The sequence below is a fragment of the Ursus americanus genome, chromosome 15, assembly GCF_024610735.1.
Source record: "Ursus americanus isolate L20-20 chromosome 15, mUrsAme1.1.p, whole genome shotgun sequence".
NCBI lineage: Eukaryota > Metazoa > Chordata > Mammalia > Carnivora > Ursidae > Ursus > Ursus americanus.
This window is the reverse complement of record NC_142141.1, coordinates 61135729-61158745: the sequence shown is the minus strand read 5'-3', so window position 1 is coordinate 61158745 and position 23017 is coordinate 61135729. Positions and strand designations below refer to the sequence as shown.

Here is a 23017-nt window from a genome sequence, read left to right as displayed (position 1 = left end):
AGTTTCTCGGCTGCCAAGAACTATAGGAGAACTTGTGGAAGGAAAATAGTTATATGCTTAGAGAGCACTTGTTTTGATGACATTAGATATGGGCTGTGATCTCTGAATCAGACCGTGGCCCTAGGAGGGGTTGCCAAGAGTGTGGCTCAAAGACATGTTTGCTCTGGGATCCTGGGACGGTTCAGTGTCTGCTCAAGTCGCTCATTTGTTTCTGTGTCAGTCAGTAAAACCCTTGTGTGGCCATTCACTCATAAATTTTTATTTTCAAGAACTTTGCTAATTTTGCTGGGCTGCATGATTATAAACGGAAATGCAAGATTATACATGCTCACAAATTTGTTCTCTTGAAACACTGAATTTTCGAAGAGAGTCTCCTGTTGTCAGAGTCACTCAAGCTTTTTTCCCCTTGGGATGACCAGTCGCGAATCGGCCATGTCTATGCTGTGTGAGCAGTGATGTCTCGTTGGGTTAATGAATCGGAGACGGTCTTCGTTGACATGTTTGCCGGCTTCCTGATTTCCGAGTAATCATGATCCTGTTACGTTCTCCACCAATTAGGCGGCTATCTGGATACGATCCCACCAATGAGTAAGGATAAGTGGCTAACTTTTAAAGATGAGTCTGCTTTCCTTTATTAGCAGTCTCGCATTTGGTACGTGGAAAAAATAGATTTAAAAAAAGGAACTCAGTTGGCCTGAAGTTGTCAGCACAGCATTTCTCCATAGTTGGTAGTCAAGAAGGACAGATAACGTGTTTGGAGTAAATTCATCAACCTAGTCAGTGAAGTCATGTGTCATTTCCAAGGAGCAGACACAGACCTCATCCCATTTGCTCATGTCTGTGTCCGGTAGGCCCAGGACTAGGGAAATTTAAGCTCATTATTTTAATTTAATGACAACAGGGACTCATCTTCAATTTACTTTTTAAAAATTTGAATCATGGTATTCACAGACCAGTGAATGTAGCTTCCCTCTGACCCCATGAATCTATGTCAGTCCATGGGAAAAGGACCATTGCTGGGAACCGGGAGTTTGAGGGGTGAGTGGATCCCCTGCCACACCCCATACACCCCCTCTGTCAATGAGAACATTTGTTTTGACCTGAGAGCCAATTAAGCATATTTTGGGGTGTAATGGAAAGAACACATTTCAGTTCATTCATACACACACACTCACAGAATATTATTCAGCCATGAGAAAGAAGGAAATCCTGCCATTTTTGGCGACGTGGGTGGACCTTGAGGGAATTATGCTAAGTGAGATAAGTCAGAGAAAGACAAACTGTATGATCCCACTTATATGTGGAATCTAAAAATCAAGCTCATAGTAACAAAGAGAAGCACGGTGGCTGCCAGGGTTAGGGGGTGGGGGTGCTGGTGAAGGTGGTCACACGCACAAACTTGCGGTTCTAAGATGAGGAGGTTCTGGGACTCCCGTGCACGGCATAGTGACGAGTGAACAATGCTGTATTCTATGTTTGAAAGTTGCTAGGAGAGTAGATCGTACAAGTTCCCTTGGAGCGCCTGGGTGGCTCAGTCAGTTAAGCATCCGGCTCTTGTTTTCAGCTCAGGTCTCGATCTCAGGGTCGTGAGTTTGAGCCTCACATGTGTGGAGCCTACTTAAAAAAAAAAAGAAGTTCTCACGACAGAACATTCACAAATATGAGAATGTGGGTAATGGATGTGTTAACTAACTTTTATAAAAAGGTACAGAGCACAGGGAACATTCCAGAACCCCATGTTCACTCTCATCATCATCTCCCTCCTCCCCAGAGATGACCGTGCTCCTGACGCGGGACACCTAGACTGGTTTTGTCTGTTTCTGAACTTTCTATGAACAGAATCATGAGTTACATGCTATTCTGTATCTGGGGTCTTTGGCTAAATATCACGATTATGAGATTCATCCTTGTTACTGCATAAAAATAAAGTATCATTTACTTACTTTTAATTGCATGAATATGCTACAATTTACGGATCCATTGTGCTGGTGATAGGCATTTGAGATTCCAATTTGAGGCTATTTCAGAAATGTCACTCTGCATATTCTTTTGATTTACATATTTATTTCTGATTATATGTAGGACTGGAACTCAGGGTCATGAATACGCAGTCTGCAGTGTCGGGAGACACCCCGGATAGCTTCCCTGAGTGCTTGGGCGAAGTCACGTGCTCACAGTTACGAGCATTCACACGGCTCTGAATCCTTGCCAACACTTGGTGCTGTCGGTCTTTTCCATTTTAGCCATTTCGCTGGGCGTGTAGTGACATACCAAAGTGGCCATTTAAGAGAATGAGTGTCTTTTTACGTGTTTAATGGTCATTGGAATAATCTTGAGTGAAGTGCCTGTTCGATTCTCTCGTGAATTTTTAAAAATCAGGTTTTTTATTTTTTCTTGCCTCTTGATGGGGAGTACCTTATATATTCTGAATACTTTGTCCATTACTGAAAAATACATATTATGCAAGTATCTTCTGTCCCTCTGTGACTTGGTATCTACACTTTTAATGGTGTCTTTTGGTTAACAGAATTTTCCTTTTCGTAACGGAGCCCAAATTAATCCATATTTTTCCTTCAGGGTTAATATTTTTTGTGGGCTGCTGGAGTAAAAAATCTCTGCTTACAGAGTCACAAATACATTCTTCCGCATGATCTCCTACAAGGTTTATTGTTCTGCCTATCACATGTAGGCCACCTGACGTTCGTCTGGGGCATGCCGCAGAGTCAAACACGTTTTGGTGGAGTGTTAGTCCAGTGGCTTTTCCTTCTTATATCCACGCCACGGGGTTTTCTCACACCTGCCCCATTGGTGCTGCACGTGGCCGTGAGACCTGCTGTGGCCGAGGGGGAAAGAGCAGACATGCTCAAGCAGGGACCTCACTGGAAGGACGGGGTAAGATCCACACGGGGAGTGGCTTCCCTTTACGGGCGAGGCTAACTGGAGCCGACCTGCACATTCCAGCAGGGCTTTGTGTTCCTACGCCGCCTTCCAGGCTCACAGTCTGTGTACTGCATTTTTCTTGGCCGTGCAGGAACCTTGTCCTCATGCCCTGTGCTCATGCATTTACACAAGCTATAAAAATTCCTGAACCTGTGAACCTGTTTTAATTTTCAGTCTCTTGCTGGGACCAGTCAGTTTGGCTGACTTTTCCTGATTTCCTGCCCAGAGGATGGGGTCATATTGCCATCCTGACGTAGCCTCAGGGACATAATGGGAAATGCCGAACTAGTACATAGAAATCATTGGGGATCCATCAGAGAAAGGTTCTGTGGAATTCCAAAATTGCCACATCACTCCTGTCTTGGAGTGCTAATTATGCTTTTATTCGTTTTTCGTTACTTAAAAATATACCTTTGTTGTATGATCCTAGGGACCATGATAGGTCATTCGTCAAATGCTCATGGTGAACCAGCCACTGCTCTTAACACTTACCCATCATTTGATTTAATCTGTACATCTCAGTGTACTCTGAAAAGGCATCCGACCTCCTCGTACGTAGGACTGATGTCTCATCCACAGTAGCCGGGGCCACCCTCGTGTTTCGTGGGTGACTGTGAATCGAAGTCGTGCATGAGTGGACTCGAAGGCAGTGGAATATGAGACTGGGCCATGGAGACAGAGGCCAGAAAGGTCCCAGGCAAGGTGGGCAGCCACATGAAGAAAAGTGTAGAGATCCATGGGCAGGTCTGCTATCGTTCAATATATCGCAAACATAGAGGAGATTTTTTCTTTTTTGGTTTATTGAAATTTGCAAGCAAGATTTAGTTGCTACGTGCAAACTGTTTGCCTTCCCTCCAAATGCAAAAATTATAACTATGCCTGTCCCCGCTAGGGAAGGGAATACGGTGTTTGTGGTGGAAGGAATCTAGCTGGTCTTTAGCCATCTGCTATGAACTTAAGCAGAGTTAATTTCCTTCTTGACTTGGGGATCTAGTCAGAAATTAGCCTGAGCACAGAGCACCGCTGATAGAAATTGTTGCTGTGTTTCAGGGGGAATATCTGATGTGCAGGTGGCCCCTGGTCCAGGGAAGGAAAGGAGGGAGGTGGGGAGAGGAGAGGGGAAGGGGGGAAGAAGCGAAGGATGGAGGGAGGAAAAGAAAGAGAGAAAACTCTCGTCTTCGAGATAGGTGGATTTTGCTCGCCTTCCACAAAGCCCATTTCCATCTGTTGTCATCCGTGGCAAGAAGTGCGCCTGGAGGGCATCTGAGGTGGGCGCTTCTCACACTGAGCATCTGCTTGTGCTGTTCCGTCTCACTTTTCCTCACGATCAGCTCGAGGAATCTAATGAAGGACAAATTGCCGTCCTGGAAAAGGTGAAATGCATTATGAGCAGTTCCAGGAAAGGTGGCCCCTGCGTTTAAATAGCATGGAGATAAATGTCCTATCGGTCCGCAGGAGAATGCCCCCTCTTCTCCGCACAGGGTGTGTTGTCAGATTGCAGGAGAGCAGCCCGCCTTGCGGACGGTGCATCTCTAAGTCTTGCGGAATCACTAGCAGCCCCATGTCCTGTGTTTTTCAGCACCGCCCAAGCGCTGTGCCTCGCCAATCAGCCGAAGCCCGTGAAGGAGTACAGGTACCCCGAGAAGTTGCCGGGAGAGTTATATGATGCCAACACCCAGTGCAAGTGGCAGTTTGGAGAGAAAGCCAAGCTCTGCATGCTGGATTTTAAAAAGGCAAGTGATTACTGGCAGATGCCCAGCGCAATATGATTCATAAAACTGTTTTATTCAGTGTAACGGACATTGATGTATTCTGCGTTTATTGGGTGCCTACCAAACGTCAAATCCTGTGAGTTAGAGCTGGTCTTAGATAACAGGAAACACATGTTCTCCTGGCAAAGAAGATGCTGGTGGATACTGGTGTGGGTATCGGTTTTCATCGGAGAACCGACTTGGCCTTTGAGGTCAGCTCTTGCTTTCTGATTTATCACGTGGGAGCCCAGCAGTAACCTCTGGTTGGTGTAAGTTGGCAAATGAATGCTCTGCATTTTTTTGAAATGCTGTTAAGAAAATAGTACCGCCCTGCTTTACCTTCCTCAAATATAAGCTGAATTTACTGTGGAGCGGCAGCCTGCCTAGAGCTTCTGATTATGAAATTTCCCAAATACAGCATTTCTAGAGAAATTTCTCGTAAGTGTGATCTACGCCACTGAGCCCGGGGACAAGACTGGCGTGGCTTCCTAACATAACTTCTGCGTGTGACACAGAGACGTGTGCCTGTGCTGGACGGGCAGGTCGGGATCTGGGAGCTTGCCGTACTGAACCACAAGGAAAGCTACCCATAAATTAAATGAAAGTAACTATTTCTGAGATTTCTTTTATTCTAGTTTATAATGAACTCAAGAGGAAAATAGACAAAAATATGATCCTCTAGAAACCTCCAACATATCATAATGTAACGGGAATATTCCCAATTTAAATCTAACGTGATCATCTCTTTTCTTGTAAATGCGAGGAGATTGCCCCCTAAGGTCAATTACAGTCGTGTTCCAGACCTGGATCCTTATCTCCTGAGCTGGGTAATGTCAGCCTGGGAACAAGAGCAATAAATCCGTTGCCATCGGCATGTGTTCCTAATGTTGCCTTTTCCATGTGAAATTCCTGGGAAGTTTTTGAATGTTACTCTTCTGTCTGTTAAGGACAAGGAGCATAAGACTAATTTTTTTTTTCAAAGATGGGATTTTTCTACAGTAAACACGTCGCTTCCACGTGACTCTGCTCTGTGGCCAGGGACTGTATCATCCGTGGTACCCTGGCACCATTTGGGAAATACAGGAAGTTAAATGTGGGACACCTTTTATTACTGAGGAAGTATTTACATGCAGTGAAATGGGTTCATTTTAGGTGTGCAATTGGAATTTTAACATCTGTGTTTACCCATGTTACCAGCATGCTGATCGAGACATGGCTTACCTCCATAAAGCCAAAGAGTTCCCTTATGCCCTCTTCCGTTCAGCCCCTTCCCCACCCTGGTAAGCAACCATTGTTGTGATCTCTATCACCAGAGATACAGTTTGCTTCTTCTAGAACTTCGTAAATGCCAGGTAAAGTATTTGCAACGACAGGGATGGAGCTAGAGAGTGTTACGCTGAGGGAAGTCAGTCAGTCAGAGAAAGTCAAATACCATACGATTTCACTCATATGTGGAATTTAAGAAACAAAACAAATAAAGGGGAAAACAAGACAAAGCAAGAAACAGACTCAACTCTAGAGAACAAACAGGGTCACCAGAGGGGACGTGGGTGGGGGAATCGGGGAAACGGGATGAGGATTAAAGGCACACGTACCGTGATGAGCACTGAATCACGTGTAGACTTGTTGAGCACTGTATTGTACATCTGAAACTAACAGAACACCGTATGTTAAGTATACTGCAATTGAAACTTAATAGAAAACCAAAGATGATGTTAGCTGTTGGTTTTACATACTCACCCTTTATCAAACTGAGGAAGTTCCTTTCTGGTCCTAGATGGTTGAGAGATTTTATCACAAAAGTGTGTTGACTTTTGTGAAATGCTTTTTCTGCTTGGAGGGATGCAGTTAGATTGTTTTTCTTCTTCATGATGTGAACGCAGGGAATTGTATTGATAGGTTTTAAATTTAGTTTCCCATCGTCACACTTCTTTTTTATTTCTCTATTTCCTGTTGCATTAAACTTCTTTCTAACAATTCTGTTTTTTGCCTCAATTGACACTCTCACTATACTTGCTTATACTGAGTGTGAGTGGTTCTTCTGCCGATCATAGCTGCATCTCTAATTTACAATCAATATAGAATTAACGCTGTGCCACTCTATGTAAAACCCAAGATCCTTACAACAAGTAAGCCCATGTGGCCCTCGCGCTGTACTGTCCTCACCATGTGCGTGTTACAGGCAACATGACACAATGTTAAATTTTTTTGTTTCAACATAAGGAGTTGCTTCTAAATAAAATAAGATCGCCTTTTATATTCACCCACAGATGTACCATGTAGTACTTATGTTTTTTATGGATCAACTCCAAATTGTATCACTGGCTTTGGCCTGAAGGTCTTTCCTTAGCGCTGTCTGTAGCCTGCACCTGGTAGACACAGAGACGGTCAGGTTTTCTTTATTTGAAAATGTCGTTAAATTCACCCTCTGTTTTGAAGAATCATTTCTCTGAGTACAGAATTTTAAACAGTTTTTTCTTTATTTTTTTTCCCTATGCACATTTTAAAGATATAGTTCCATGTTCCCCTGGACTCAGTTGTTTCTGATAAAAACCTGGTCATCATCTGTATCTCTTAGCATTCCTAATCATTTGTTTAGACAATTCAGCAAACTCTACATTTAGGTAATTTTAAGTTTTGGTTCCAGAAATACCATCTGATTCTTTATAGTCTCTATTCTCTACTGAAATTTCTCATTTTTTTTCACTCATTCTGTCCACTTTTTCCTTTATAGCCTTGAGTATATTTGTAACATATGGTAACACAGTATCTTTTTATGTTATATAAATTTGTACTGTATTATTATAATTGGTGATTCCTTCACCCTTTGAGGCTTGTTTGATTCTTCCTTAGGGCTCCTCTCTTTCAGTTTTTCCTTAGCCGGAGGGCAAAGCCTGTGCTCTGGGCTGGGGGCACAGACCCCGGGCTCTCCACTGAGGTCTCTCCGCCACTCCGGCGGTCCCGAACTCCGGTGTCTCCCAGCATGGTGTGGCCTCTGTCGTCTGGCCGGTCAGTGCACAGCCCAGAGCTGCCGCCCTGCGCTAGGCCACATGGGGTGTCGTCTAGTGTATCAGCCCTTCCCACCACAGATAAGAAAGGACCTGTAGGAAATCCTCAGGCAGCCATCCGGGGCCCCCTCCTTCATGTGGCTTTTTCCTTTCTGGTCCTACAGAGTCCCACAGGTTCTAGCTACTTCTGCAGGCCCCAGCTCTGTTCTCTGCATCCTCCACGCAGGGAGACTGTCGGTGTCTGCTGGGGATGCACCTCGCTGCTCCGTGTCGGTAGAGTGCTCCCAGGCAGATTGATGGAGCGAAGGTGACACTCACTTTATGAATTTCCCTTCCCTCTGGGGACACGTACTGTGCTGCCTGTTGCAAAGTCTAAAACAACTGGCCCATATATTTTGTCCAGTTTCATATAGTTTTTGTGTGCAGAAAAGTAAGCCTCTGCCAGTTACTTCATCATGGACAATAGAGGAAATATCTTTTCAGTTAAAAAAAAAAATACATCCTTTAAAAGCAATCATATCAGCTCATTCCCTATGATGTAAAATTGTTCTTCAACATAAAGAAACTTGATGGATTTTCTAAGTTAAGTACCATTTGTGTGGCCAGAATCTCTAGGGTCCTGAATCTCAAATTTAGATATGGTAAGCAGTTAGATTACTTTCCATGCAAATTAAAGCATCTCGTAACATTTTCAGTTATAGAATTTAGTTTTTTCAATGAACTCCTTCTGAAGTTTTATGAAAATGGGTCTGTTTTGTTAGGCTGAAGTGTAGAGATCCAGAAGTTTACTGATGGGAGAATTTAAATTAGTAAGTAACGAACAGGACACCTGGGTGGCTCAGTCAGTTGAGCGTCTGCATTCGGCTCAGGTCATGATTTCAGCATCCTGGGATCAAGCCTCCCATCAGGCTCCCTGCTCAGTGGGGAGTCTTCTTCTCCCTCTGTCCCTCCCCCCAGCTCATTACCTCTCTCTCAAATAAATAAATAAGATCTTTGAAAAACAAATAAATAAATAACAGGCAAATTACCTAATTCCTAAACCAGCAATCAGCACCTAAGCCCTCCTCAGTGAACACTCGCGGAGCAGGTTATAAATGGGTGAATGCTATTTTAGAAAGGGACTCTTTCAAGTCCCCATGCAGTTTAGTTTGAAAAGTGAATACATAGTGTAAATGCATAGACATCTGTTTCTTGGACAAATAGATGTGTATTTGGTGTACGGGTGTTTACATACTTGTGTATAAATCACACACCAAATGGCCACGGTCTCCTCTGTCCTCTAATGCCTTGTAGAGTGATCACTGGAACTAGTGATAAAGCACCCCCCTACTTGGAAAACAAATAATTGTGATAAATTATAGATCCCATTATTTCATCGTTTGTGATGGCATTTTCAGTTGGTATTTTGGAGAGTCTAATATGGACAGTTTGAGGAAATGGATCTGGGGACAGTGCGCTCACAGTAGGGAAATCCCCCAATAAATTCCCAACACAGTCATCGGAAAATGTTGGTTTTATTTGGGGTGTTAGGTTGTGATGCTTAACTCAACCAAGTCAGTATGACTGAAATTGGTCTTCTTGACCACGGCTCTTAAATTATAGGATAGACTTGCAAGTGAGCGCCTTCATTAAAGATCAGATTCCTTAGCTGCAAAGATGAAAGTAAGCATGGGCTGTCGATGTGGACATCAGCGTTTTTCTTCCAAAGTATTAGTTATTACAAACACTGCGTCTTCATCTACTGCCTGTTCTGCTTCGTCAATATTATGGCGCTTGGCGGCCTGACCCCACAGCCTGAGATGTGGGCTGCCAGAATTGCTTTGAAATTTGATCACCTTAGTGTCCTGGATACTGTTGTGAAATTGGGAGCTTCCCCCCACACCCAGCATGTCTTACATTCCAGCTCCTTGGCCCTAGACGTATGATTTAATAAGGTCTTTGTTCCAAGAGGACCCTAAAATTTAGTTAAGAATGTAATGACATGCAACAATAATGCTTAATTTAATACAATCATTGCACATTATTGTCTAGAAGTTAGAAGTTCAAAGTATGAGAAGAGAGGGTAAAACTGGTTTTTGGTTGTTCAGTCATTTCATGGTCATTTTGATATCTAATTCTTTGAGGAACTAGATTTTTTATTTGTCTTCCAGGGTAGAGTGTCACATTTTTATGAAATGTCAGTTATATCTGCAGGGTACCAAAGTCTCAAATACTTTTCGATATGTTGAATAACAGTAGCATGGACTGTATGATATTTCAAGGCTCTTCTAACTGTTGTGATTTGTTTCTGCCTGGAGAACTGAATTGGGGTTTGAGCAACTTCCAGAGTGGGCTGAAATATACAGGGGGCATAAGCCAGGCACAGACTGGGTTGGTGGGTCACATGCTTTCCAGACAAGCTATCACCCACATTTCGTACTTGAGAGCTTAGTCCTTAGTAAAGTTAAAAACCGCCATCTTTAGTAGTACCTCCCACTGATACTTCTTTATGCTGCAGAATGTTCCAGAAAACTACAATGTAAGAATATTATGAAAGTACTTTAGGGGCATCCAGGCTCTGAGCTCAGTGGGGAGTCTGCTTGGGATTCCCTGCCCTCTCCCTCTTCCCCTCCTGCTCATGCACTCTCTCTCTCTCTCTCATTCTCTCTCTGAAATAAATAAATAAATAAATAAATCTTTAAAAACGAAGAAAAAAGAAAATCTTTAAATAGCAGGGTCTAGATCTATATTTTCATACATAAGGTAGCCCGCCTATGTCATCTTCTTATGCTAACATTTCACTTACCACTACTCATTTCCTTTTACACAAAAAATGTTCCCACTCATTCTGCTCAAGGTTTCCATGGGAACAAACTAACCGATGTTCAACTCACTCAGAAAACATGTCTTGAAAGCCAGCTAGGTACCGAACACTGTGTGAGATATCTATGACAAATACATAAAAGTAATTTCACATTTAAGACACCATTTATTTTGTATCATCTGCCCCCATGAATTGGTACCACCGGCTCCCTAAAGCCATAGCCACGAAGCCCAGCGGAGAGCTGCATTGGGGCTGGAATCACTGCACACCCTGGGAGTGGGGAAGGAAGTGTGTGCTGGCTTAGTGCCTCTCAGGTACCAAGCCTGAGTTGGGCACGTTACCTACAACCACTTCATTTAGCTCCCAGGACAAGTCAAGGAGCAGGTGTTGCCATCCTCAAACATACAAGAAGGACACCGGGCTCTGCCTGCTCAGATCTGCCTTTCCAATCCACACCAGATATGCCTACCTTTTCGGAAGCCCGGTCCCTCTACTGGACCACTGTGTCCATCTCCCAGCTGACCTGACCACAGGAGCGGCCACCTCTTTCACACTCACCCATTCATCCATTCGTGCCTTCTTTTGTGTGTGTGTGCACACCCAGCCTCCTGAATCAGTAGGTCTCTACAGGCCAGCCAGCCAGCTGCTCTCAGTGGGCCCCCACTCAAGGGCAGGCAGGCCTTCCCTGCGCTGCTGTGCCGACTCTGGTTCTGATCCACCATATTTCCACCCAGACATTGAGCCTGGGTCCATGAGCTCCGATTTCAAGGAAGCTTTATTTATATCCTGGTATTCTATGAAGTCGTCACCCTGCAGGCAAACGGAGCTTTCCAGTTGTCTCTCTGGAGAGTTACAGACACTCAGGCCCCTGCTTCTATGGATTCCTTGAGGTCTTCTTATGACTCTGATCCCTAACCGCTGTTCTGGCTGAGAACAGAGGCCCCGACTCAGCATGCCAATTAATGTCATGAGAGGCAAGGAGAGCGCTAACCAGCAGTGTGACACATTTGCCCCAGTAACACTTAGTGATCTTGGAGGGCTCACAGGGAAATGAAATTTAATGTTACAGCGATTGTAACCGTAGGAGGTTATTTTGATATTTCAAAATAAATGCAATTGATACCCAAATTAAAACATCGAAAGTTTACTTCTTACCACTCCAAGTTTCCAAAAGCTGATTTACTAATGAGAAAGATACAGGCTGAAAATTATGTATGCCCTCAGTTTCTAAATATGTAATAATGAAGCTTAGGGAGGAGATTTGAGAAAAGTTTGATGAAAGTAAAATTAATGTAGATTATTAGCAACAAAACCCTTCAAAAGATCACTGACACAATCCAGGGCGGCTCTGTGTGAGCACATCTTTCAACACCATGAAATAGGGAGTGGAAGCATAAAGGCCACGAAATGCCATCTTTGAAGCAAAACTATGTTGACATGTGGCCGTGTTGCATTTTCTTTATGCCACAGATCACGCAGTAGACGCAGCCAGCAAATGTCTGGGGAAATAACGCAGCGCTTGCCCAAATATTCAGAACAGTTGTGCAGATAATTTAAGAAACACGTTCCTCCTGTGCAGTTGAAGCTACCACCGGCATTCCTGAAGTTTCTGTCGTGTTCTGAATCCTACTGCTTACCCTTCACTGAGACGTTCCTTTGGGCTCAGAAGGGTATGAAAGGAAAACTCATCCCTTGCACTTGGAGACACTTTCATGGTGTATAAGTCTCAGATCTTGTTTCATTTTACTGCCCTGTCAGCCGTGTGGGTCTTCCTTCCTCTGCACACACCTTTCTTCCTTCACATCTTCCTTTCTTTGTACAAACCCTTTGTTCTTTCTCCCTTGAATGCCATCCCCTCTCCCCCAGTTAACCCCTCAAGCTCAGGAGTTGGCGCAGAGATCTCATGTTCCCCTGAGTCCTTCCCTAAGCATCCCTGCCTTGCCCTTCCGACAAGCTCACCTGCACTGGGCTCTTCCCCCCAAGAGCATCTCCTCCCATGTGCACCATATGGTGACTTACAGCAAATTTACCCCCACCCTGAGATGATGTTCGAGAGGGTAGGTCTGGGTCGTATTCTTTATGGAACTTCCCTCCTAGCAAGGCAACTGGCATATTCTAGGTCTTCATCAAAGGTTGGGGATGGTGGGTGAGCGGGTGTGTGGACGGACAGACTGACGGATGGATGAATGAATGAATGGATGGACAAGTCAAAAAGTTTCATAATCATCTTTAATCTGGAAATGAGCATTCAGACTTGGAGAGCTTAGTGAATGGTTGGGTCAAGAATGAATTATAAAATGCTAGGTTTTATCAGTTTTTTTTAAATTTTAATTTTTGCAGTTTTCTGCAAACCTCTGAATTAAGCATATTTTACTTTTTAATTTAGAAAATATAATTTTCTTAAATTTGTGATAAATACATATGACTAAATAAAGTTTCAGGGATGGGATTAAGTTGGACCAAGTCTAGAACATGAGTCTCTTGGTCTTCTTTCTGTCTACTGCTAAATAGTTATCAGCTTTTAATTTATATCGGTTGTTTTCCCCTTAAATTTTTCAGTGATATTTTATTATAGATTTGTGTAATACTAATGACCTTTTCTCCCTGGTAGGACATCTGTAAAGCCCTGTGGTGCCACCGGATTGGAAGGAAATGTGAGACTAAGTTTATGCCTGCGGCCGAAGGCACTATTTGTGGGCATGACATGGTAAGGAGCTAATCTTAGGTCATGCGTCATGTTGAGATGTCAGAGCCTTTCTACCCACGCATCTCCCCTCCTCCTGGGTCGGTATTTTGTCAGCCTGTGTTCCTCATTTCTATGTGCAAATCTACCCCCCGATCAGAAGATGGTGTTTAATTTATATCAATACTGTGAAGGGGGCTCCTTCCTCCTTTTGCCCCTTTCCTGATGATGTAATTGGTGGGCTATCTGCAATTAGTAGATGTAGATGCCAGGTGACAGGTGGTGACCACATCCATTTAATAAGGGGAAACAGTAAACTCTTGGCCACATTTCTACCATGTATAGAACCCACGATAGGTAGTATTGTGAAAGCCACAGAGCATCAATTTAAAGACCCTGGAGCAGATCATTCGGAATTACCACGTCTCCTGGGAAAAAGGAGAGGCGGTTTGGTAGGGAAAAAAATACTTTAAGAAGAAATACATTGAGAAAGAAATAAACAGCACATGTATAACTCACTGGGAGAGACTAATTTTGTCACTGAAATTCAAAAATAAGTTACCTTAACATCCAAGAGTATTATCTTGATTCCTTTGACTCAATCTGTGGTTGCACTGTTCTTTTTAAAATACAAAAACATTGATAAAGATAGAGATATATTGGACCCAAGTGCCCAAATGATCCCTGTACCCATTTCTGTACCACTAGGTGTGTGACCTTTTTAGCAACACTAATGCACAGGAAAGAGATAAATGCCTAAATAGCATTGATCTGTTATGTGTAGATTCCAAAGCAAATATATCACAGTCTGAGTCTATTTAAAAGTGAGCACGGGCAGTGAGGGTTAAACATGTTAACAAACAGTGCGACTTGTGCTTTCGGGTTAATTATTGCAACACTGACTGGGGACGTGGAGAGAGCTGCGTGTGCTTATGTGAGAAGAGCACCCAGCTGCTACTTGTCCTGCACGCGCCTCTGTGCTTTATTTGCAGTCCCCCAGAGAGGGTGAGATGGATTATTAAATCCTTCCAGAGACATAAGCAACAGTAGTTACATAACTCATAACCCCCCAAAAATTGAATAAAAATGCTTTTAGATTCTCCGAAGAGGAAAGGGACATGTGGATGCTCTGTGGTGTGGAAATGCCTGTTGTCGCAGGACCCTGGGGAGTTGCCTGAGTATTAAGCTGCCACTGGTCATCACTTTCTGCAGATAATTGGCTAAAACTTACTCTTCGGGTGATAGTTTGCAACAGTACACCCATTTCCTGAAAGATTAGCTGCCTTCCCGCTGTTGCCCCTGAGTTTCAGTGTACACGGGCGCGGGTGCTTTTCCAGCCACCTACTTCCTATAGGACTGATTTCAGAGCTGTGGGCCTTCCTCGGAATAACCTGTATATTCTTCTTATGTTTTATTTACCCCGAAAGCACAGTTAAATTGATCATTGGTATTATTGGGTATTGGTATTGGTCATTGGTATTATTAAGTTAGTTTCCCTTGTACTTCCAAATATGGGCCTTTCCTTCATATAAAAAAGAATTTGTGCACATCAAGCCAGAATACATGCCTAAAATTACCCAGGAATGATGTGCTCTGCCCAGGGGCTGCATGGTGGCCACAGTGGGATAGCATTGGGGGCTCCTGTGAAGGCTCCCTTTGCTGTTAGTTGTATGTCTTCCTGTATTATAGATTCTCCGGTGTCCCTAAGGTTTATCAGTTTAGATGTGTGCATTACCAGAAGTCAGTATCTCAATACTTATGGGAAATCCCAGAGCAGCTGGTCTGTTCTGGATGACTGGCAATAACCATACTACTTCTGTGCACTTTTCTCCCGGGTGGGAGCCTATTTCCCTCCATCCTGTGCTGTCTTTGATGCTTGTGCATGTGGTAAATGGACTAAATTGCATTTTGTAGTGTCAGACTCCATCCTTAGTACGTCACATACATTCAGTCCTCACAACCACCCGGTCAGGGTGAGCCCATTGCAGCCCCCCCTTAAGCACTCAGGAACCTTCCAGGGAAAGGACACTAGCGTCCTTTGTCCTCACATCATGGGAAATCCTGTTCAAGGGGTTCAGACTACAGCCTAATGCATATGAAAGCAGATTCTAGCTCTCTCACGATCGTGGTTCCCTAACGTAGTATTAAACCACTCTCATGTTATACTTATACTTGGTGCTAGGTACTTGGTCTGTGTCATTGCATTGCATTTTTGGAACAATTCAGTCTGGTAGTTTGCACCATCCCTAAGGTTCTCAGGAGGATGTGCAGGCTCAGAGCACTTGAGTAACTTGCCCCAGGCCACACAGCAGCAGAACGAATATAGAGGCTCTTTTCCTCTCCTCTCCCCAAGTCTGCTGTTGTACTTTATCAGGGTGCTTCCCATGTGTGCTGGGTTTAGGTGTGACATGCAGACCCTGGGGACAGTATCACAGCAGAAACAAGCACTCATTGTGCCATCTTGCTTGCTAAGGTAAAGGCTTCTCTCAAAAGCCACAGTGTCCATTAAAAAAACAAAACGGTGAGAAACATGGGACGGTCCTAGGAAACTTAACTGGTGTTTCGGTTGAAATGTCCTATGTCTGTTTAACACAGGCTCTTCCCCTGACCTGCTCACAATGGGCTCCACAGGTCTGTGACGTGAGTGGAATTATAGTCCAGGTCCTGTGTGGGTGTGAGTGTGCGTGTTTGTGCGTCTGTGTCTGCCCGCACCCATGCATCCCCCAACGTCCATGGGAGAAGGTGTAGTGCTTTCTCCTGAGATTTTCAGAAAGGTTTTTAAAATAACCTTTAAAAGGATAGTCCTGTAAGGTTACTCTGACGCAAACAGCACAAGTTGCATGGCCGAGGCTGCTCACGGCAGCAGCAGTTGTGACAGCCGAAGACTGGGGATCGTGCAAATGTCCACGAAGAGAGCAAAACCCTAAATGCAGAATGAGAGACCTGTCTACACCCTTCCAAGAGATGATCTCCAGACGTACTGTCAGGTGGAGAAGCAGAATGGAAGAACGTGTGCAACGTGCTGTCACTTACAAAGACAAGGGAATACTAATCTGTATAACAATTTTCCTACATTACAAAATAAAAAGAATAAACTGTAAATTTTGAAAAAAAGTAAATATTTTGTGTAATTTTAAAACAAAATTAAACCAAATTTTCTTAAAGTAATCCTTAAATACCAAAAGCAAAATCAATTTAACCAAGTCATTGGCTTAATCATAACCATAGAGTAAGAATTATTTCAAGTGACTTTAAAACCTAAAAACATTTTCTGAGTTTTCAACATGTGGGTTCCTGCTTTCCCATTTTCTGTCTTTGTATTAGAAAGCTCTGATCAGATGATTCTTTTCAAATGGGACAATACAATCACAACAGATACCGTCCTTGTCCCTCCTTGCCCCTCCGTGTCCCTCCGTGTCCCTCCTTGCCCCAGGGCCCTGCCCGAAGTCCACAGGAGCTGGCCCCCGCTTTGCCTAAACCCAGCTCTCTCCTTGGACTCACAAGGCCATCAGGGAGCAGATGTCTTGCCGTCAGCTGCACACCCCTCATTTTGCTGATGGTGTCAGGGGGACTCTAGGACTTTTTTCTATCCCCTGGGGTTGTGGACAGGAGGTAACGAAAGAGAGACTTACTCACGTATTTATGTATTTATTTCTCCGAAAGAATCAGAGAATTGAATGGATGAGGTTTTAGTCCTCAGAATTACTTCTGTTCAATTTTTCTTCCTCAAATGATATTAAACCACTTATAACTGCCATTTCTGTGTGACAACAGTGGTCAGATATCAGCAACTTGATATGTTTTCACCGAACACAACAATTAATAATGGAAGTATTATTATTTTCCCCTTTAAAGCCCCATTTTTTTCACCCAGAACAAATCTGGTGGCCCTCATCTGGGAGACAGACAGAAGGAGACCTCACCACACCCCCACCCCCAGCCCTCAGGCCGGGTGCTGCTGCTCCATGCAGGCCAGCCACAAGGAACAAGCAAGTTCCTTTTCTCCTCTCAACAGATGGCCTAACGACCCTTGAAGTCTATACCAAACCATGGGTAGAAAACCAGCACCGCTAAACACGATGTTAGATGTTGTGTGGCCTTTACGTGTGATGGCTTTTAGCATGAACTAACATTGACGAGCGCTCCTCATGAGAGAGGAGAGATGATAGCATCTCCAGGCTCGTAGGGACAGATGGAGCTCCTGTGTGGGTTGTTTCAGCTCCTCGGGAAGCCGTCTGACCTCTGACATGCCTCCACTGACAACCCCCAGGCTCCAGGCTCCGAGCCCAGGTGCTTGGGTGTGAAGGTGCAGAGTACCGGCCAGAAATGACAAGGTGTTGAGTCACATGGAACCTCCAGCTGGACTTTTCCACCCGAGACTCTGTCTGTTCTTAAAGAGCTATGAAAAGCACGTTGTTCCAGGAGAGGTTGGAGTTCACTCATGGAGAGCTCAACCGTCGGGCTGAATGTCCGTGCGGCACTACTTAATTAAATGTGCAGAACTCCAGCAGCTCAGACATTAGAAAATGACTCTTCTCTGGATCTTCCCTCTGTGGGGATTTATAAAACCATGTTAGGTTTGGAAAGAAAGAAGAAACTACATTAACTATTTGTGTTATGTGCTACCCGAAGGTGGGTGTTGATGTCTTCCTGTCCTACAGAACTCCCCAGGCTGAACGTTATGGCAGCCATGGACCCACCCGTCCATCCGTGACCCATGTCAACCTTTCTTTTTTCTTTTTTCTTTTCCTTGACTTTTAGTGGTGCCGTGGAGGACAGTGTGTGAAATATGGTGACGAAGGCCCCAAGCCCACCCATGGCCATTGGTCAGACTGGTCTTCCTGGTCCCCTTGCTCCAGGACCTGTGGAGGAGGGGTGTCTCACAGAGACCGCCTGTGCACAAATCCCAAGTAAGCACGTTTGCACTTCCTCCTCACGAGTGATTTCTATGCTGTGAACTTCCCAACAGCTGTGTACGGTGATACTGGTCTGTCCGTCACGTAGTTTATAGGGATCAGTGAGAAGGTCCAATCACGCGGATGGAGCCAGAGGGTGTTGTGCTAAGCCAAATAAGTCAGTCAGAGAAAGACAGATATCATATGACTTCACTCATATGTGGAACTTAAGAAACAAACAACAAAGGGGGAAATTAGAGAAAGAGGGAGACAAAGCAAGAAACAACTCTTAACTCCAGAGAACACACTGATGGTCACCAGAGGGAAGGTGTGTGGGGGGACAAGGGAAACAGGTGATGGGGATGAAGGAGGGCACCTGTCATCATGACACTAGGTGATACATGGAAGTGTTGAATCACTCTAACATACCTCTGAATATTACACCATATGTTCACTATACTGGAATTAAAAAAAAAAGAATCATTAAGCAGGGAAGTCATTTTAGTCAAGTATTTCTCAAACAGTGGTATCTCTTCGGCATAAATTAAGATGCTTAAAACTACTTGACCATAGCACAGGGAAACAGACCCAGCAGTGATATTCAAGAAATGGATTTTTACCACATTTATGTGAAATGCCAAAGGATCTGCCTAAAATAAGCAAATCAATCATGAGCATAGAGAACACAAATGAATAAAAATCAGTAAGAACTATTTTTTATGTGAAAAAAGCCAAATGTTTGGTTTTTCAACCAATATATTTACTTTTACAACCCATGGTTCAATCATGACCTTCTGTGAGAAGACACGACCTTCAGAAGTGGTCCTCAGAGTAGTGGGTTGGGGGGGGGTTCCCAATTCTCCTTTTGCACCTCAGTTGATTTAAAACATGAGTCATATCACAGCTCTTTGGTCGTGTCTTTAATGGGTGACACCCAGTACGTCCCTTGGCTGTCTAGAGGATGCCCTCACCATGGTGCGTCCACATGGATTCCAGGGGGGTAAACAGGGACTCTGCTGTCAGCACCAAGCGGCAGAAGGTGACTGCGTCTGAGCTGATCTACTGGCCTGGCCTGGCCGCAGGGAAGCTGGTGGTAGAAGAAGCTGCCATCTGGAAAGTGACGTTATTTGAATGTCAGTCTCAGCTCTGCCTTCTGTCCACTGTGAGGTCCTGGGACAGCCGCCCTCACTTCGTGGTCCCTCCTCTATGGAGTGTGGAGAACCGCGATGGCCCCCTGCCTTCTGCAGGGGTTCTGGAAGCCAGCAGTGAACAGATGGCAGGCAGACCCACTTCCGCATCGTAACTTGCCCTGCTGATGTCAATAACACAGCCCATATCATGGTAAGAAAGGGCCAGGGTCCCCTAGAGATGCAGGCTTCTTCCTCGGTTACTGTGAGCAGTTTAACAGAATCTGCTCACCTCTCCAATAAGCCTAGTTTCCAGGGAGGGGAGAGTCGCTATTAAATGCAAGGTTTCTAACCATTCCAGACCATCGCATGGAGGCAAGTTTTGTGAGGGCTCGACTCGTACTCTGAGGCTTTGCAACAGTCAGCAATGTCCGCACAACAGCATTGACTTCCGTGCGCTGCAGTGCGCTGAGTACAATGGCAAACGGTTCCGAGGATGGCGCTACACGTGGAAGCCCTACACCCAAGTGGAAGGTAAATCCTAAATCCCTCTCCTAGTACCAGCCTCGTGCTTTGTTACCTGTATACTCTTTCAAGAGCGACACGATCTTAAGTTTGCTGTTCGGACAGACCGTACCGCTGTGTGAGGTGACTGCCACAGGCTCTTCCGCCTGCCCTGTGGCCACCAGCTTCTGGTCTAAACTTGAGCAGCTGTGTGGTCAGGAATTAACAAGCAGCTAGAGAGGGTGCGCACCATACAGTGAGATCCTCCAAGAAGTGACAAAGCATTCAAACTAGATGATTTATACTGATCATGGATCAGCGTTTTCCTTAGTACAAATCACGGCAGTCGATGGTGATGCTGCTATACGCATGTCACCCTGGCCCAAGAATGAGAGCAGACGGTTAGCATCTTTCGGAAAATCAGATCATTTTCAAGCGTACTATTTTCAAAAGTCTTGATCTAAACCAAGAAGGTTCTTTGCACCATATGTCCGATTTTACTCTCCAGGTTGACAGAAAGATGTATTATTCCTAAGATTAAAATAACTTGAAACTGGTAGCTCAATTGGCATAATTTAAGGAGAAATTCGAGGAACAGCCAGTCATTTTGCTCTCTGAAACTGGGAATACTGTGCAAGTGACACTTTAGAAATACATGAATCTCCTCTGACATTACCCTTCTCCAGCCCAATAGACACAATGTTTGCATGGTGAGAGCTTTATGAAGTCAGTATGGTCTCGAAGGAAAATTTTAAGCAGTTTCACACAAAGCATTTTTGGTTGTGTTTTGAACTCCTAAACTCAGTAAAATTTGAGCCAGTGAGAAATAATAAATCGGTGGGTGAAAAAGGAGAAAGGTCTTTGAAATTGAGGTCAAAATATGTATGTTACTCCCGACTCTGTGATCTCAGGAAATAAATACATTAATCGTGGAAGCACACACTCAACTCGATTCTTAAGGTTATTCAGTTGGTTTCATCTTGTTCAATAAAGAAAATATTTGTAGATGAGTCTTGAGCTCATGAAAATTCCTAAGGCAGAGTATAATTTCATTATCAACTTTTCCCTTGTTTACCAAGAACAATGAAGGGAAAAAAGCTTCTATGGAAGTCCATATTAATTAAGTAAATCATAAAATCTTTGAACTAGATTATCAAGAGAGGAGGTCAACTTGATCGGCCACGCTTACGTGTACAATGATACCTTTAGTCTCCATGTGTCAATGTGCTTCGACAGTCCTTACATTTGTAGAAAACATTATCCTGGGGAGGTTTCCTCTAAAAGTTATTCCTTTTATTGGTTCAAATATATATTTCATCAGATGCGTTAGCTATTAAGAAATTTGGTGATCATTTGAATTCTTTTATTACATTTCATTTGTGAGAGTTTTATATATTGCTACTAAACGGTAATGACCTTTTGCATGTCTACAAGAGAATAGTTACTCATACTAGTGAAATAGTGGAACAGTCATGTTGTATTCAAGCAACAAATATTTATTGAATGCCTACTATGTGCCGACCACTGGGTAAAGAACAAGGATAGGAAAGGACACAGAAGAGTAAAAATTACTACTGAAGCCTTATACAAATCAAAAATCAAAGGGAAAAAAATCCAAGCCTCGTGAGACAACTATACAAAAATGTCTTTGCAATGAATATTGTGTGGAAGTTATTTTATGGGAAAAAAGAAACTTTAAAAAGTCTATCTAAAATTTAGAGCAAAAATGATCAGAGCTTAAGTATCTTTCTTATTTGTGTTTGTGTGTGTATTTCTTTTTAAGATCAGCACTTATGCAAACTCTACTGTATCGCAGAAGGATTTGATTTCTTCTTTTCTTTGTCAAATAAAGTCAAAGATGGGACTCCATGCTCGGAGGATAGCCGTAATGTTTGTATAGATGGGATATGTGAGGTAATAATGATCGTTCATTCATTCAACACATGTGTCCAGACAGTCTGCTCTGTGCCAGGCGTCCTCTAAGGGGCTAAAGACACCAGACATTTAAATCCCGCCGTTTCTCTCCGATTCACAGCCAGGTGGGTGGGGAGGGGAGCCAGACGAACACACACTGAGACACATGGGACTTGCTGCAGTCCAGGTGCAGGCAGAGAATGGGGAGCAGGGGAGAGCTGATTCCTTCCTGGATGCGGTTCTGGGGGACTTGCAGGGCTCCTTGGAGAAGGGAGCTTCTGAGCTAGATCTGGAAGGGTGAGTTGGCAGAAGGGTCTGGGGGAGCAGACTGGGAACAGGGTCCTGCAAAAAAGCGTGGGTTGATAGGACCCGACTCAGGCATCAGAGTACCCGAGGGCAGGCAGCGCCGGGGTGCCGAGGGAGATGAGGGAGCAGGAAGGGGTGCCCAGAGGGCTTGTATCCTCACATCAGGGAGGAGCAGAGTGGGGATCAGCCTGCAGTAGGGTGGGCAGCACGGATGGGGGCAGCTTTGAGCCCGGAGGCCACTTTGCATCATGCAGGGGTCTCTTCTGTGGAGGGACTTAGAAGACAAGCTGGGAAAGATTGGCGACTAAGTGGCCATAGAGCCCTGAGCTTGCCGCCCCCCGCAGAGGTGAGATGGGGAAGAAATTCTGTTATATGCAGAAAGTGAAAACCTTAGGAGATCAAATACACTGAATGTGAACAATGGGTTTTTCCTTGTAGTGACTCAGAATGCATACCCATGAGTCCAAGGACCTTGGTCTTCATTCTAGATTTCTCTAAGTTGGATGACCGAGTAAAGTTGGGTCATCCGCTGAGACACGCAGGGTCATACTTTTTACCAAGTGAAGATCAACTCTGTTCCATCGAGATCTCTTTCAGCTTTAAAATGTTCAGATCTCTGTCCATTTTGTCTAATTACTAGTTGATTTGTTAAATATTTCATTATTTTGGGGTATTCGTCATGATACAGTATCACAATCCCTTATGTGTAGTTCTGAAATCCCAGAAGCTATCAGATGGAAAGTTCATTAGGTTGCACAATATAAGGTGCCCTGAGTTTGTTCGCTGGCCAGAACCTGCCCTGAACTGATATATTTGTCAGTTTTATTTAGTCCACTTAGAGTGAAGATGTTCACATTTTGCTGTAGAAACATCACGTATGTGTTTTATTAGGGGTGCTGCCCTGGACCCTGCTGGGACTCTCATGTTATGTGCATAATATGTTAATTACCTTCCTAAAATCCAAAAACACTGAGCTCTGAAATGCATCTGGCCCTAAGGATTTCCAGCAAGGAGTTGCGGGCTGTAGTTACTTCATTTCTGAATGGAGTATACACTAAACTCTTTGTTAGGAAGTGTAACGCTAGC

General features: G+C 44.0%; 1 protein-coding gene across 1 annotated transcript in view; it reads left to right on the top strand.

The window, feature by feature from the left end:
* Positions 1-23017, top strand: part of ADAMTS16 (ADAM metallopeptidase with thrombospondin type 1 motif 16) — a 148356-nt gene that overhangs the window by 60165 nt on the left and 65174 nt on the right. Inside the window, exons 10-14 of the mRNA XM_045807991.2 lie at positions 4520-4673; positions 13114-13209; positions 17947-18095; positions 19569-19741; positions 21495-21625. Of these exons, the coding sequence (XP_045663947.2) occupies positions 4520-4673; positions 13114-13209; positions 17947-18095; positions 19569-19741; positions 21495-21625 (703 nt within the window). The remainder of the gene's footprint in view (positions 1-4519; positions 4674-13113; positions 13210-17946; positions 18096-19568; positions 19742-21494; positions 21626-23017) is intronic.